Raw genomic sequence first — 15,528 nt, 5'->3', positions numbered from 1 at the left:
ACACGCGTCTTGTAGGCAGCATGTATGTGCCCTAGGATTTCATTGAATTGATTTTGTGCTCCAGTTCTCTCTCTCTCTTTCTCCCTCTTATTTTGGAAATACATTTATATTAATTGAGAATTATGGTGTCTTCCTACCTATATTTGCCATTGTGTTTTGCCCTCTTTTGAATTATCTTCATATTCTTTGCCCATTTTTCAAATGTGTTGTTACTCATGCTTTTCTCAGAGCTTTTTTTTTTTAAACATTAGAATTATTATTACTGATATTCTTATATTTAAATCTTTAATCTGATTGGAAGTTATCTAATGTAAGGAATGAGATGGGAATCTTAGAGGAAGAGTCCTTAGGCAGACTGAGGCCTGGTCCTGAGACCTGATAGTCACTTATCTAGGAAGCCTGGGAAATTGATCTGCAGCTTACCTGGTCTTGCATTAGTCATTCTGGAAAGTCCTAGAGCTCTTTTGAACAAGTTATTGCTTAGACCTGGTCAGCAGCAAACATATGGTTGTGTCTCCAGAATAGGAGCGTCCAGAATGGCACAGAGACCCCCTAAGAACAGGGGGCTGCATGCTTCTCTCGCTTGGAAAGTGGGATAGCTGTCTCCCTGTATGTTCTCATGGAATATGTTGCTGACCTGGGAAGCTTCCACCTGGGAGTATGTTGCTCTGAATTCTGCTTTGTGTGGTACTGCCTTTTCAGACAAGTTTCAGCAGCATCTGCCATTAAAGAAAATACATCCTTGGCTGTATTTGTTGGCGCTTTTCTGTCATACACATCACCCTTCTGTGTTGGAGCTTGTTTAATTTCTTTTTTAAAAATCCTAAATGGCTGGTTGTCCGCTTGTACCATTTACTCAGTCAGGTATTCTAGGGGATCCCAGGTGGCGCAGTAGTAAGGAATCTGCCTGCCGTTGCAGGAGACACAAGAGACATGGGTCCCTGGGTTGGGAAGATCCCCTTGAGAAGGAAATAGCAACCCACTCCAGTAATCTTGCCCAGAAAATTCCATGGACAGAGGAGCCTAATGGGATCGCAAAGAGTTGGACATGACTGAGCACACATGCACAGCCATTTACTGAGTAACATGCCTTTCCCTCTTGATCCCAGTTCTCATTCTTCAAGCTTTATCCTCTGCCCTATTACTGCAGCACTCCTAGTTTTTCATTAGCTTGCTTTCTAATATATTGTAATTAATGCTAGGACAAGTCCCTGCCCTTATTGTTCTTTCTGAGCATTCCTGAACTTACTCTTTGCATGTTTGTTCTTTCAGATATACTCTACCATAGAACCAATTCTTGGAGCACCTTTTCTTATAGAGCACTAATAAAAACATCTGTATTTGGTGGGTGATAAAGTCCTGTGCCATAGAGGATTCTTTGGTCAGTGCTGCCTCCCTCTTTGTCTTAAATGAATTTAATAGGTCTAGCATTTTTTAAAAGTTAACTAGATTGCACACAGACACTTGGTAACTAGTTTGTTAGCTATCCACCCAGGCATGTGAATAAACACATATTATGGAGTCTGTTGTACAACGTCACAAACCTCCATCCATAGTTCTTCGGGCACTCTATCAGATCTGATCCCTTGAATCTGTTTGTCACTTCCATTGTATAATCATTAAGGGATTTGATTTAGGTCATACCTGAATGGTCTGGTGGTTTTCCCTACTTTGTTCAATTTACGTCTGAATTTGGCAATAAGGAGTTCATGATCTGAGCCACAGTCAGCTCCCAGTCTTGTTTTTGCTGACTGTATAGAGCCTCTCCATCTTTGGCTGCAAAGAATATAATCAATCTGATTTCGGTGTTGACCATCTGATGATGTCCTTGTGTAGTCTTTTGTTTGTCCATGTGCTGTTGGAAGAGGGTGTTTGCTATGATGAGTCCGTTCTCTTGGCACAACTCTGTTAGCCTTTGACCTGCTTTGTTTTGTACTCCAAGGCCAAATTTGCCTGTTACTCCAGGTATCTCTTGATTTCCTACTTGTGCATTCCAGTCCCCTATAATGAAAAGGAAATCTTTTTGGGGTGTTACTTCTAGAAGAACTTGTAGGTCTTCATAGAACTGTTCAGTTTCAGCTTCTTCAGCATTACTGATTGGGGCATAGACTTGGGTTGCTGTGATATTGAATGGTTTGCCTTGGAAATGAACAGAGATCATTCTGTCATTTTTGAGATTGCGTCCAAGTTCTGCATTTTGGACTCTTTTGTTGACTATGAAGAACTGGACATGGAAGAACAGACTGGTTCCAGATTGGGAAAGGAGTACATCAAGGCTGTATATTGTCACCATGCTTATTTAACTTACATGCAGAGTACATCATGAGAAACACTGGGCTGGATGAAGCACAAGCTGGAATCAAGATTGGCGGGAGAAATATCAATAACCTCAGGTATGCAGATGACACCACCTTTATGGCAGAAAGTGAAGAAGAACTAAAGAGCCTCTTGATGAAAGTGATAGAGGAGAGTGAGAAAGTTGGCTTAAAACTCAACATCTAGAAAACTAATGTCATGGCATCTGGTCCCATCACTTCATGGCAGATAGATGGGGATTGGGGAAACAATGGAAACAGTGACAGATGTTATTTTTTTGGACTCCAAAATCACTGCAGATGGTGACTGTACCCATGAAATTAAAAGGTGCTCCTTGGGAGAAAAGCTATTGACCAACCTAGACAGCATATTAAAAAGCAGAGACATTACTTTGCCAACAAAGGTCCATCTAGTCAAGGTTATGGTTTTTCCAGTAGTCATGTATGAATGGGAGAGTTGGACCATAAAGAAAGCTGAGTGCCAAAGAACTGATGTTTTTGAACTGTGGTGTTGGAGAAGACTCTTGAGAGTCCCTTGGACAGCAAGGAGATCAAACCAGTCAATCCTAAAGGAAATCAGTCCTGAATATTCATTGGAAGGACTGATGCTGAAGCTGAAACCCCAATACTTTGGCCACCTCATGCGAAGAACTGACTCCTTGGAAAAGACCCTGGTGGTGGGAAAGATAGAAAGCAGGAGGAGAAGGGGATGATGACAGAGGATGAGATGGTTGGATGGCATCACCGACTCAATGGATATGAGTTTGAGTAAGCTCCAGGAGTTGGTGATGGACAGGGAAGCCTGGTGTGCTGCAGTCCATGGGGTTGCAAAGAGCTGAACACGACTGAGTGACTGAACTGAACTGAACTGAACAGATGGAGCCTATTGGGGCTTCCCAGGTGGCTCAATGGTAAAGAATTCATCTGCCACTGCAGGGGACTCCTGTTCAATCCCTGGGTCAGGAAGATCCCTTGGAGGAGGAAATGGCAACCCATTCCAGTATTCTTGCCTGGATAATCCCATGGACAGAGGAGCCTGGTGGATTATAATCCATGGGGTTGCAAAGAGTCAGACACAACTGAGCATGCACACATGGAGTCTTACCATCTTGATGTGCAAGCCAGTGTTTGCCTGTACCTGCATGTAAGTTTGAGTTTTATCTTATTGATTTCTCTTAGCGGCAGTGTATGACAGCTGAGCTTGTCACAGTTCTCATTCCTGTCAGCTGTTTCAGCAGCAAGGTTTGGAGATGCTTTCCTGCCAGTTCTGTTCAGCAATCCTAGGGCTATAAAAACCTTTTCTGTCACTTTAGGAGCCTTTAAGACTCTTTGGTGACTGTAATTGTGTTGCTCCAGTATGTAAGATAATTTCATTGTGTGTTAGCCTTAGACGGGATCTTGGAGGACTTCTGATCTAGTAGTTTTTCAAGTTTTTTAAAACACAGCTGAATCTTTTTTTAAAATTAAAGATATACTATGTAAATTGCCATGTATGTAAGAAGAGGCTAAATAATAAAGTGCTTTGTTTGAGAAGGGAGTGAGTTGAGTGGAGCTGAAACCATCACGCTCTTTGGTGCCCTGGTGTGGTCCTTGAGGCACCTCAGTGAAACTCTCAGCTCATCTTATTCATCTTCCTCTTTCTGCAAATAAGGGACCTGAATCCTGCCGTAGTTAATTGCCTTGCTGGGTTGTAGCCTAGATAAGAGAGTGGCAGACTTTCAATTCAATAGTCTCCCAGTCAAGGACTTTTTCTGTTATTCTGTGCTGCTTTTAACAGAATAACTGTATTCTTAAAAGTTGTGATGACCTACATATGTATTTTGAAATCAGTATTACTTTCCTTGGCAGAGAAACCAATTAAATTGCTTCTTGGTTTTCATTCAAATCAAGGAAAAATTATAAGATTTTAATGTGCTATGATTCATGTTAATGTATGGCAAAAACCACTACAATATTGTAAAGTAATTAGCCTCCAACTAATAAAAATAAATGGAAAAAAAATTAAATTATTATTAAATATTTGTATGTTGAAAATTCATCTGATGTATGGTAGCAAATTTATAATTTAAAATTAATATTATCTCTACGTTTATAGGTGATATTTATTTACATTAGCACATTATTTTTTATTTTATATTTTTAAAGTTTAAAAATCACAGCTGTTGCTCCTGGACCTAGTGATAGTGGTGTTTATCTTGATAGAGAATGTTGTCATGTCAGATTGGCAGGGTACTAGTTCCAGAGATGAGTCAGTTTCCAGTGTGATTTAAAATGAGAAAAATAATTTGAATTCTATATTATTACTTTTTTTTTTTTTTAAGTAAAACAGGTTGGAGAGTTGCTTAAACACCATTTCTTCTACCTTTTTAGTGGGAATAACTACCTCTTAAGAATTACTCTAGGGATATATGTAAAACCATCTTTCAAAAAATCTTATTTCCTTTACTAAAAAGTAGGAAATTAAATAAAAATCAGATAATTATGATAAAACAAATACTGGTTATAGGTTTAACTTTTAAATGTTACTGGAAAAAAGTCTGATTTCTAGTATATTGGAATATCACATTTGGCACTGTCAGTGGGATAAAATGGATAGAAGATAAACTGAGAATACAGTTTAATCATATATAATAACAGGTCTCTGGGGTTTTTATAAAAATGAAATTAAAATCACATGAAAGTATTATAGTAGTAAGCCTTAAAAAGATATTTATTTTATTTAATGAATATTTGTTATTTGCCTGTAAAAGAACATGTTTGTCCTTAGGAAGAAAAAGAACAGCAGTTTGCCCTAGCAGATTTTCATGTTGACATAGGTTTTGAAGTTATAGTATTACTTTTTGGTCCTTATGTTGCCATCATTTAGGTTTTAGCTTAGCTCTGGGCTTCTAATCTTTGCCCTTGCTTCTTATCTACTTTGTCCTTCCACTCTGGTTTGTAAAGGCCTTGGGAGCAAGAGACCACACTGGGTGTTTGCATCTTGGTTTGCAGTTGATCCAAGCACAGTGGTTTGTTGCCCAGTCGCTAAGTGGTGTCCCGCTCTTGGTGACCTTAAGTGACCGTAAGCGACACAGCCTAGTGACTGAACGATGAACTGCATGGCGCGCCGGGCTCCTCTGTCCTCCACTCTCTCCTGGAGTTTGCTCAGATTCACGTCCTTTCAGTTACTGATGCTGTCTAACCCATTTACCCACTGCCACCCCCTTTTCCTTTTGCCTTCTATCTTTCCCAGCTTCAGGGGCTTTTCCAGTGAGTCGGCTCTTCATATCAAGTGGCCAAAGTATTGGAGCTTCAGCTTCAGCAACAGTCCTTCCAATGAATATTCAGGGTAGATTTCCTTTAGGAAAGGAGACTGGTTCTGTCTCCTTGCAGTCCAAGGGACTCTCAAGAGTCTTTTCCAGCACCACAGTTTGAAAGCATCAGTGCAGCACTCGGCCTTCTTAATGGTCCAAGTCTCATATGCCTACGTGATTGCTGGAAAAGCCATAGCTTTGACTATACCAACCTCTGTCAGCAAAGTGATATCTCTGCTTTTTAATATGCTGTCTAGGTTTGTCATAGCTTTCCTTTCAGGCAGCAAGTGTCTTTTAATTTCATGGCTGCAGTCACCGTGTGCAGTGATTTTAGAGCCCAAGAAAATAAAATGCTACCACTTTTCCCCCATCTGTTTGCCATGAAGTGATGGGACTGGATGGCTTGATCTTAGATTTTTGCATGTTGAGTTTCAAGCCAGCTTTCTCACACTCTTCTTTCACCCTCATCAGGAGGCTCTTTAGTTGCTCTTTGCTTTCTGACATTAGAGTGGTATCATCTGCATATTTGAGATTGTTGATACTTCTCCTGGCAAGTCTTGATTCCAGCTTGAGAGTCATCTAGCTTGTGATACATCTTGATATTCTTGGTTCACATACTGCTGAAGCTTAGCTTGAAGGATTTTGAGCATAACCTTGCTATCTTGTGCAATGAGTGCAATTTTATGGTAGTTTGAATGTTCTTTGGCATTGCCCTTCCTTGGGATTGGAATGAAAACTGATCTTTTCCAGTCCTGTGGCCGCAGCTGATTTTTCCTAATTTGGTGACCAATTTGAACACAGCACTGTAACAGCAGAACCCCGTGGATAGTATGAAAAAGCCACAGTGGAGCCTGGTGCAAAGGAACAGCAGTGAGCAATACTACTAGTGATATCTATATTTAAAATTTTGATGTTTGGGTAGTCTTTTTTTGGGAGGGGTTTGATTTTTAAAAGATAATTCATTTTTACTTTTAAGATTTTGATTATGGAGTTTTTTGACACCCTCTTAAAAAGTTATTTTCCCTATGGTAGGGGAGAATAATATAAAAATATTTAGAAAAAAGGAAGATCAGTGTTACTGATCTGAGAAGTGTCTTTCTCGTATCTTATGCCACTGAATATAGAGCATTGAGAAGTTGAGAACTGGAATTCAGTGGAGAAATTTAACAGGAAAGTTCTAAAAAAATTAAATTGGGTAAGTCATGTATTTGGAGAAGGCAATGGCACCCCAGTCCAGTACTCTTGCCTGGAGAATCCCAGGGATGGAGGAGCCTGGTGGGCTGTTGTCTGTGGGGTCGCACAGAGTCGGACACAACTGAGCGACTTAGCAGCAGCAGCAGCAGCAAGTCATGTATTGGTTCGCTCCATCAATTATTCAGTGTTGCCTACACCCAATATAGTGTACCTGCTTGTGTTCACATTTAACCAATTGTACTTTAATGGAATCCAAGAACAATCTCTCTCAAAAAAAAAATCACTTAATAAACTGTATGCAGTATGTATGTTGTGAATCTTGGCTTAAGACTGACGTCTATCTTCTTTCTTCTGCAAATGTGTATTTGTGATTGTTGTGGTGGTATTTTAATATTGGCGATAGTATTTTCATAAGGAACTAAGCTTTCTTTGTTGAAAGGTTATATTAGGCAGAATTTATTTTTGTGAAACTTCTAAATATTTTGTTGTTGAAAATATTCAGCTGTATTGTTGATAGTCCTCTAAATGTATGGCCCAGACAAATCAGTTTGGAATTTTTCACAGGTTGAATGGCTAGAGTGAGCTGAAGATAATAGCCTTTTTTCCTCCAGTGAACTACCATTAAATTTGTATTACTAAATTTCAGTGACCAAGAAAAAATGAATTATTCTAAGGATTTAATTCTTTCCGAATATCTTGTTATGCCTTATCTTTTCATTTGCAAGTGTGTGCACCTATAAGAGAAAAATATCAGAATCATAGAGATTTGAATGGATGATAGTAGAGCCAAGCATGCTCAATTTTTCTGTTTTCATATAGAAGAAGTAATTGGATCTTAGTGCTATATATTGAAGAAATTGACTATGCATAGCAAATTTTGTATTTTAAATAGAAAGTTGCACATAGTATACAAGCTTTAAGTGGATATATTGATAATATTCTATAAGGCTGTTTAAATTTTTATTTAAAAATTAGTTTCTTTAAGGATGTTGACATTCTTAGGATTACTTAAGCGAATTTATAGGTGGTGCAGTGGTGAAGAATCTGCCTACCAAAGCAGGAGATGTAGGAGACAAGGATTCAGTCCCTGGAACAGAAGGATCCCCTGGAGTAGGAAATGGCAACCCACTCCAGCATTCTTGCCTGGAAAATCCCATGAAAGAGGAGCCTAGTGGGCCACAATCTATGGGGTCACAAAGAGTCAGACACGACTGAGCCGCTGAACACACACAGAGTGCCCCCATTTTCCTTTTTCACCTAAGAAATGCGTAACGTGCTCTCAGCATGACAGAGTGTAGGAAAAGGTGACATCTGAGACTGATAAAGTAGTATCCTGGGTTCCTTTTCTAGGACCTTAGTTTTTATTTGGCAGGTGATGAAAGTTTTGATGTAGAACTAGAGGTGATGATGGAATAATAGAAAAATTGGTCAGAGAGAATGAGAGTTGATTTGATGAAGAAGTAGAGTTCTTTGGAGCTAAAGATAAATTTCAGTGACTAATTTGTCACTAATTTAAGGTCTTACAGCTGTTTATTTTGAGAGTTTGTATAAGGAGTGTATCTGTTTGAATATGCTTTTTCTCCAAAGAGTACGGACTTCAGCATAAGGTTAAAGTTAATATTTTAAATAATAAACATTCTTCAAACAGCACAGAAGCAATAGTAAAACACTGAAATATTTTCTGTACTTTTCTCATTTCTTCTGTGTAATTTTTTTTTCTTTAACAGGAAATCAAACCTCAAAGCCATTATAACCATGGATATGGTGAACCCCTGGGACGGAAAACTCACATTGATGATTATAGCACATGGGACATAGTTAAGGCTACACAGTAAGTTTCTTGTTGGAGTTGTCTTCTTCTTTGACATCTGTTTTGAAGTCATCAACTGGGTGAGATCCCGTTGATAAGCCTTTCAAGTAGACTCTTCCAGGGAACCGCCATGTAGGTGAGATAATGACCCCTCATTGGGAATGAGGCTTTGAAAGAACTCCTTTCCTGTTCTGTTCACTCTTGATACCAGTACCAGGAATATAACATCTTTTTCAAGGCTGCTGGGGAGCAGAGGATGGGATGGCGGTATTTTCAAAAGATTTTTGTTTGTTTATTAGTCTAGCCTTGCCAGGTCTTTGTTGCTGTGTTCGGGCTTTCTCTAGTTGCGCGACAGTGGAGAGTCCTCTCTAGCTGTGACATGGGGTGCTCTTTAGCTGTGACAGTGGGGTGCTCTCTAGCTGTGACATGGGGTGCTCTCTATCTGGGACAGTGGGGGGGGGTCCTCTCTAGCTGTGACAGTGGGGTCCTCTCTAGCTGTGACAGTGGGGTCCTCTCTGGCTGTGACAGTGGGGTCCTCTCTAGCTGTGACAGTGGGGCCCTCTCTAGCTGTGACATGGGGCCCTCTCTGGCTGTGACAGTGGGGTCCTCTCTAGCTGGGACAGTGGGGTCCTCTCTGTCTGTGACAGTGGGGGTCCTCTCTAGCTGGGACAGTGGGGCGCTCTCTAGCTGTGACATGGGGCCCTCTCTGGCTGTGACAGTGGGGTCCTCTCTAGCTGTGACAGTGGGGCCCTCTCTAGCTGTGACATGGGGCCCTCTCTGGCTGTGACAGTGGGGTCCTCTCTAGCTGGGACAGTGGGGTCCTCTCTGTCTGTGACAGTGGGGGTCCTCTCTAGCTGGGACAGTGGGGTCCTCTCTGTCTGTGACAGTGGGGGTCCTCTCTAGCTGGGACAGTGGGGCGCTCTCTAGCTGTGACATGGGGCCCTCTCTGGCTGTGACAGTGGGGTCCTCTCTAGCTGTGACAGTGGGGCCCTCTCTAGCTGTGACATGGGGCCCTCTCTGGCTGTGACAGTGGGGTCCTCTCTAGCTGGGACAGTGGGGTCCTCTCTGTCTGTGACAGTGGGGGTGCTCTCTAGCTGTGACATGGGGCCCTCTCTAGCTGTGACAGTGGGGTCCTCTCTAGCTACGACAGTGGCGTCCTCTATCTGGGACAGTGGGGGTCCTCTCTAGCTGGGACAGTGGGGTGCTCTCTAGCTGTGACAGTGGGGTCCTCTCTAGCTGTGACAGTGGGGTGCTCTCTGGCTGTGACAGTGGGGTGCTCTCTAGCTGTGACAGTGGGGTGCTCTCTATCTGTGACAGTGGGGTCCTCTCTAGATGTGACAGTGGGGTGCTCTCTATCTGTGACAGTGGGGTCCTCTCTGGCTGTGACAGTGGGGTCCTCTCTGGCTGTGACAGTGGGGTGCTCTCTGTGACAGTGGGGTCCTCTCTAGCTGTGACAGTGGGGTCCTCTCTAGCTGTGACAGTGGGGTGCTCTCTAGCTGTGACAGTGGGGTGCTCTCTGTGACAGTGGGGTCCTCTCTGGCTGTGACAGTGGGGGGTGCTCTCTAGCTGTGACAGTGGGGTCCTCTGTCTGTGACAGTGGGGTCCTCTCTAGCTTGGTGCTCAGGCTTCTCATCACAGTGGCTCCTCTTGTTGTGGAGCATGGGCACTGTAGCCTGCAGGCTTCAGTAGTTGTGGGCCATGGGCTTCGTTGCCCTGCAGCATGTGGAATCTTCCCAGGCCAGGGATTGAACCCATGTCCCCTGCATTGGCAGGCCGTTTCTTGCCGTTGGACCACCAGGGAAGTCTGGGAGTGTTGTATTTAAAATACCAGAGTCCTCTGTTCTTCCTGAAAGTCTTCCTGTTTTTCTTGACCAAAGATACCTTTGGTAGCTGGAAGTCTTGTTAACTTTTTTTCCCCCTAGATTCTGAAAAATTTGATGTTGTTTAGTTGCTGAGTCATTTCTGACTCTTTTGTGACCCCATAGATTGTAGCCCATCAGGCTCCTCTATCCACAGGATTTCTCAGGCAAAAATACTGAAGTGGATTGCCAGCTCCTTCTCCAGGGGATCTTCCCGACCCAGGGATTAAACCCGCATCCTCTGCATTGCAGGTGGATTCTTTAGCAGTGAGAAGAACTTTTTGGAAAATCTTAAACGTTGATACTGCCAGTTTTTCATTACTTTTGTGGAGAGGCAAACTTTCTGAAGCTCTTAGTCCGCTGTCACCCTAATTTACACTGTGTCCACGAAGTCAGAACTCACAGCACACCCCGCCAGCTCCATTTACCAGCAAATTATACTGCTCTACATTAATTTTTCCTTTTCAAACCTGGCTTCTATTAATATATTCTTTCTCTCCTTTGTCATTAATCTCGCACTCTAATGCATGATTTCCATCAGCAGATATACTCTAGCATCTTTCATCTTAAGAAAAAAAAACACCTTTATTCCTCAAATACCCTCTTAACTATATGTGCGGTCTATGATTTCTACCTTTTAAAACATTTATTTAAATTTTGAAATGTTTCAATCCTCCAGATAAATATAGAGAAGAATATAACTGTCAGATTAAGCAGATGCTAACATTTTGCTATAATTGCTGCAGGTTGCTCAGCATCCTTTTTCCTTATCTCCCCAAGGAAACGTCTCATGAAATTACTATGAATCATTCTCATGAGCATTCCTCTGTGTGTGTGTGTGCAGTTGTTCAGTCATAGTTCACTTAACTGGGCACATGTAAACAGTTTTCTGAAAAAGAACAGAGAACTGAAGGTGCTACTTTCATTACTTGTGAATTGTGGAACTCCTGCTCTTCGCTTAGGTTGAGTGACCTTGTGTGTTTGTGTGTGTGTGTGCACGTGCGCACATGTGTGCGTGCGTGTGTGTGCGTGCGCGCGCGCACGTGTGTGTGTGTGTATGTGTGAACATACGCAGTTCGGAGCCAGTGTAGGTGAGCATTAAAGCAGTGAAGGCTGTTGAACATTAGTGAAGATTAATCTCTTTTCCCTGTAAACTGTGATACGAATGTAGTTTTAATATTTGCTCCAAATGTCCCATTGTTATGTCACCTCTTCCCCAGCCTCACCCTGTGGTATGCCTTCCCTATTTTGGAGACCATTCTGATTAATATGGTCAAAGCTCGTTTAAATTTGTTATTGTTTCTCATATTTCCAAGGATCCAGTATTTTGTTTTGGATAAAGTTGATGGTTTTTGAGACTCCATGATGGATTCTTGGTGATTTGTTGTCTTCTTTGCATTTTTGCTTGTGCATAAAAATTTCCATGTTACAGCATTTTGAGAAATATATATGCAGCCACACAATGACCTAAACAGAAAGGGAGGAAAAGGTTAAGCTCTTTGTACACATCTTTCTTCTTTATTACATTAACATCTTTTCTCACGCTTTTCCAGTAAACTTTCTCTTATGTCTCATTGACTTAAACTCACAATGTCTTTCTCTTATGTCACATTGACTTAAACTCTTATGTCTCATTGACTTCCCCACCCACGCTATTTCCCACCTCCACACCTCCTTTTTTATTTGCCTTTAGGAATACCAAAGCTAAGTTTCTAAATAAAGCATCTTAAAGTTGTAAGACATCCTTTTTTTTGATGTTGTAAATCAATGACAAACTTTGTTATTGCTTATTTATGACAATATTTTAACATAATTATATGTATTTTTAATAAGCTGCCTTCAGTGCTTTGTGGAATAAGTGGTGATATTAATAAAAACAAACTGATAGATATTTTAATCTATAGTGTCCTGTTCTCTTCTACTTTACGAGGTATTGCATTGTTAGAGAAGAGAAGTTTAAAATTATAATATGGGTTAGTAAAAGCTGTTGGAGTATTGATATTTCTAAAGTAACACTTTATATTGAGAAAGGCTTTTTAGTTTCCAGGTATCAAAATGGAGCATCTAGAAATGTTATTTTCAGCTTTAAACTTCTTGTCAAATAATGGTAACTGCCTCATTTTCCTTCTTCTTAAGATACGGAATATATGAACGCTGCCGAGAGTTGGTGGAAGCAGGTTATGACGTGAGGCAACCAGACAAAGAAAACGTTACACTCCTGCATTGGGCTGCTATCAACAACAGAACAGATCTAGTCAAGTGAGTAGTCCCTTATTTTTAAGGAATTAGTTGTTACTACAAAATTATTGAGAATAATTTTAAAACATATAATTTCTAAAATTCATAGCTTTTAAAATGTAGTTTCTATGTACTTTTTTTCCGAGAAAAAATTGTTTTTAATGTATATTGAATGTTTATTATGTGATAGATACTTTGCTGAGAGCTTTTCCATGTATATTTTAGATCTTAATTCTTGAAATAACCTATGTGAAAATAACAATTTTTGCTACTGCCCTAATGATTTGGAAACTGATGCATAAAGAGGTTAAATATACTACCAGTGACATTTGGCTGTTAAAGGTTGGTGTCTGGACTTTTAACTCAGGCAGTCTAACTGGTAGCTCACAGTCTAAATATGAATTCTATGGAGAAAAGGAAAGAGGAAAAGGAAAGAGGTGTCACAAAGATAGTAGGTAGTAACCTAACTTCATATCAGCATAAATGAAGAATACCTTATATACTCAGTATAAATTATTTTTATTACTTTCTGCTTATTCAGTAATAATAAGTTAGATAAGCAGGAGTCAGAATGATGACAAAGTCTTAGTAAATCTGGCTTAATAGTCTCTGGCAATTTGGGCCTAAGATCTTTTAGATAGAGACATGAATCTGAAATGAACTACTTAGTAAATCTGGCTTAATAGTCTCTGGCAATTTGGGCCTAAGATCTTTAGATAGAGACATGAATCTGAAATGAACTACTTGCAGATGTGCCTTTGAAGTACAGCATGCAGAGTCTAGAGATAAATAGGATGTTAATATCAAGTAAAAGAATTAGCCCTTAGAGTACTAAAAAAAGATTAAGCAAGTAATAATTAAAGCATTGAACTCCGTGAATCCCTTTCATCTGGAGAGTGTGTTTCCATCTTATTTGCTCTTTTCCCCCTTCTTACACCTCTAACTTTTCCTCTGCCTGCACAGAGTCTCTTGATGTCTAAATTCTGTTATTGTTTGTCAGAAAATTTTTTTATTTCATCTTCATTTGTGAAGGATATTTTCAGATGGCATAGAAATTTAGGTTGGCCATTTTGTTTTTATTTTTGTTGTTTACTCATTGAGAGTATCGTTCCACTGTTTTCTGGCTTCTGTTATTGATAAGTCAGTCTAAGTATTACACTTTTAAAGGCTTTGCTTTTTTTTTCCTTTCTTTTTTTCTGACTGCTTTTAAGTTTGTTTTCTTTCTGGTTTTCTGTAGTTTCATGATGACGTTTCTGAGTGTGGATTTCTTTTATTTACTCTGAGATTGCAAGAAATTCTTGATTCTGTGGATTGATGTTTTCATCAGTTCTGGAAAATCTCAGCCATTATTTCTTCAAATAGGGCTTCCCAGGTGGCCCTAGTGGTAAAGAACCCACTTGCAAGTGCAGGAGACACAAGAGACACGGGTTTGATCCCTGGGTTGGGAAGATCCCCTGGAGAAGGAAATGGCAACCCACTCCAGTATCCTTGCCTAGAGAATTCCATGGATGGAGGAGTCTGGTGGGCTACAGTCCATAGGGTCGCAAGGAGTTGGACATGACTGATGTGACTTAGCACGCATGCATTTCTTCAGATATTTCTGCCCCATTCTCTCTTTGTCTCTTCCTGGAATGCCAGTTACATGTGTGTCTGACCTTTTCATTGTATACCGTGTCTCTTAACCTCTCTTCTGTGTGCGCCGTCCTTTCTTCCTCTGCTTCATTCTGGAAACTTCTTCTGACTTACCTTCCAGTTCTTTTGTGCTCTATGTGTTATCTGCTGTTAAATCTATTCATTGAGTTCCTAATTTTGTTTTTCAGTTCTAGAATTTTTATTTTCTTTTAGCTTGTATTTGATTCTTTTGTTGCTGAAATTTTCCATCTTGTGTTACATACTTAAATATAGTTATTATATAATCTGTCTGAGAAGACAGCATTGGGAGCCCATGTGGGTCTGTATCTGTTGTATTATTCTTTTGTGTGCCTGTTTTATCTTTGAATGTATACTAGATATTATGTTTGAAAACTTAGTTGTTGAATAATTTGAGGCCTAAGGTGAGAAGATACCATTTGTTTTCATTAAGCCCAACTTTTAAGCTTTAGATTTTCTGGGTCACTCAGGTAGCTGAAGACTGTGTTAGAGCAAGGTTTAATTCTGGTCCTTAATTACTTCTGCAGTTAAGCTCTCGGGGTCCCAGCCCTTCTTTTCCTTTGTCTGCTGAGGCTGTCTCTGGGCCAGCTCTCCTGCCTCAGCAGAGTGTCTCTGGGCAGATGGAGCCCAAGCAGTTTTCTGACTTTTCCCAGTTTTAACCTTCTCCTGAATCTTAATCTCCTGATGAAAGTGAATGCTCTTAACCTTCTTAGGTTTTATTTTTAGGAAATATTTCTTATATTTTGTTGAGCTTTTTAAAGTTTTTTTTCATTGAGTTGGTTCAAATTATCTAGCCTTCTGTAGGCTCTGTATTTTTTTAAATTACTGTTATTTTAGTCACAATAGTACATAAGCAATTAAAAAAATTAAATAGTACTTAAAGTCTTACAGTAAAAACAGCAGCCCCTCCCTACCCTTTGGGTTCTATACCCCAGAGGTAACTATTTTCAGTACTTCAGATGTTTCTTTCATTATTGTATTTTATATTTTTATTCTTGGCTTATTAGTTATTTTATTTTGACTTTCCTTTTGGGGATAGCCAGATGTCCTAGAACACCTCACTGCTAATACTTCTTCCTCTATCTGCTGTTACAGTTTTAGTTAAATTACTGTGTAAAGTTTAAACTGCTGTGTGTATGTAAATTCTCACTGATAAGCCCAGAAGTGTT

General features: G+C 40.2%; 1 protein-coding gene across 1 annotated transcript in view; it reads left to right on the top strand.

The window, feature by feature from the left end:
• ZDHHC17 (zinc finger DHHC-type palmitoyltransferase 17) overlaps window positions 1-15,528 on the top strand; it is a 95,869-nt gene that overhangs the window by 15,865 nt on the left and 64,476 nt on the right. The window contains exons 2-3 of the mRNA XM_043447284.1: window positions 8,530-8,633; window positions 12,608-12,730. Of these exons, the coding sequence (XP_043303219.1) occupies window positions 8,530-8,633; window positions 12,608-12,730 (227 nt within the window). The remainder of the gene's footprint in view (window positions 1-8,529; window positions 8,634-12,607; window positions 12,731-15,528) is intronic.

This window comes from Cervus canadensis, chromosome 25, assembly GCF_019320065.1.
Source record: "Cervus canadensis isolate Bull #8, Minnesota chromosome 25, ASM1932006v1, whole genome shotgun sequence".
Classification (NCBI taxonomy): Eukaryota; Metazoa; Chordata; class Mammalia; order Artiodactyla; family Cervidae; genus Cervus; species Cervus canadensis.
The sequence above is the reverse complement of the archived record's forward strand: the minus strand, read 5'-3'. Positions and strand labels throughout refer to the sequence as shown.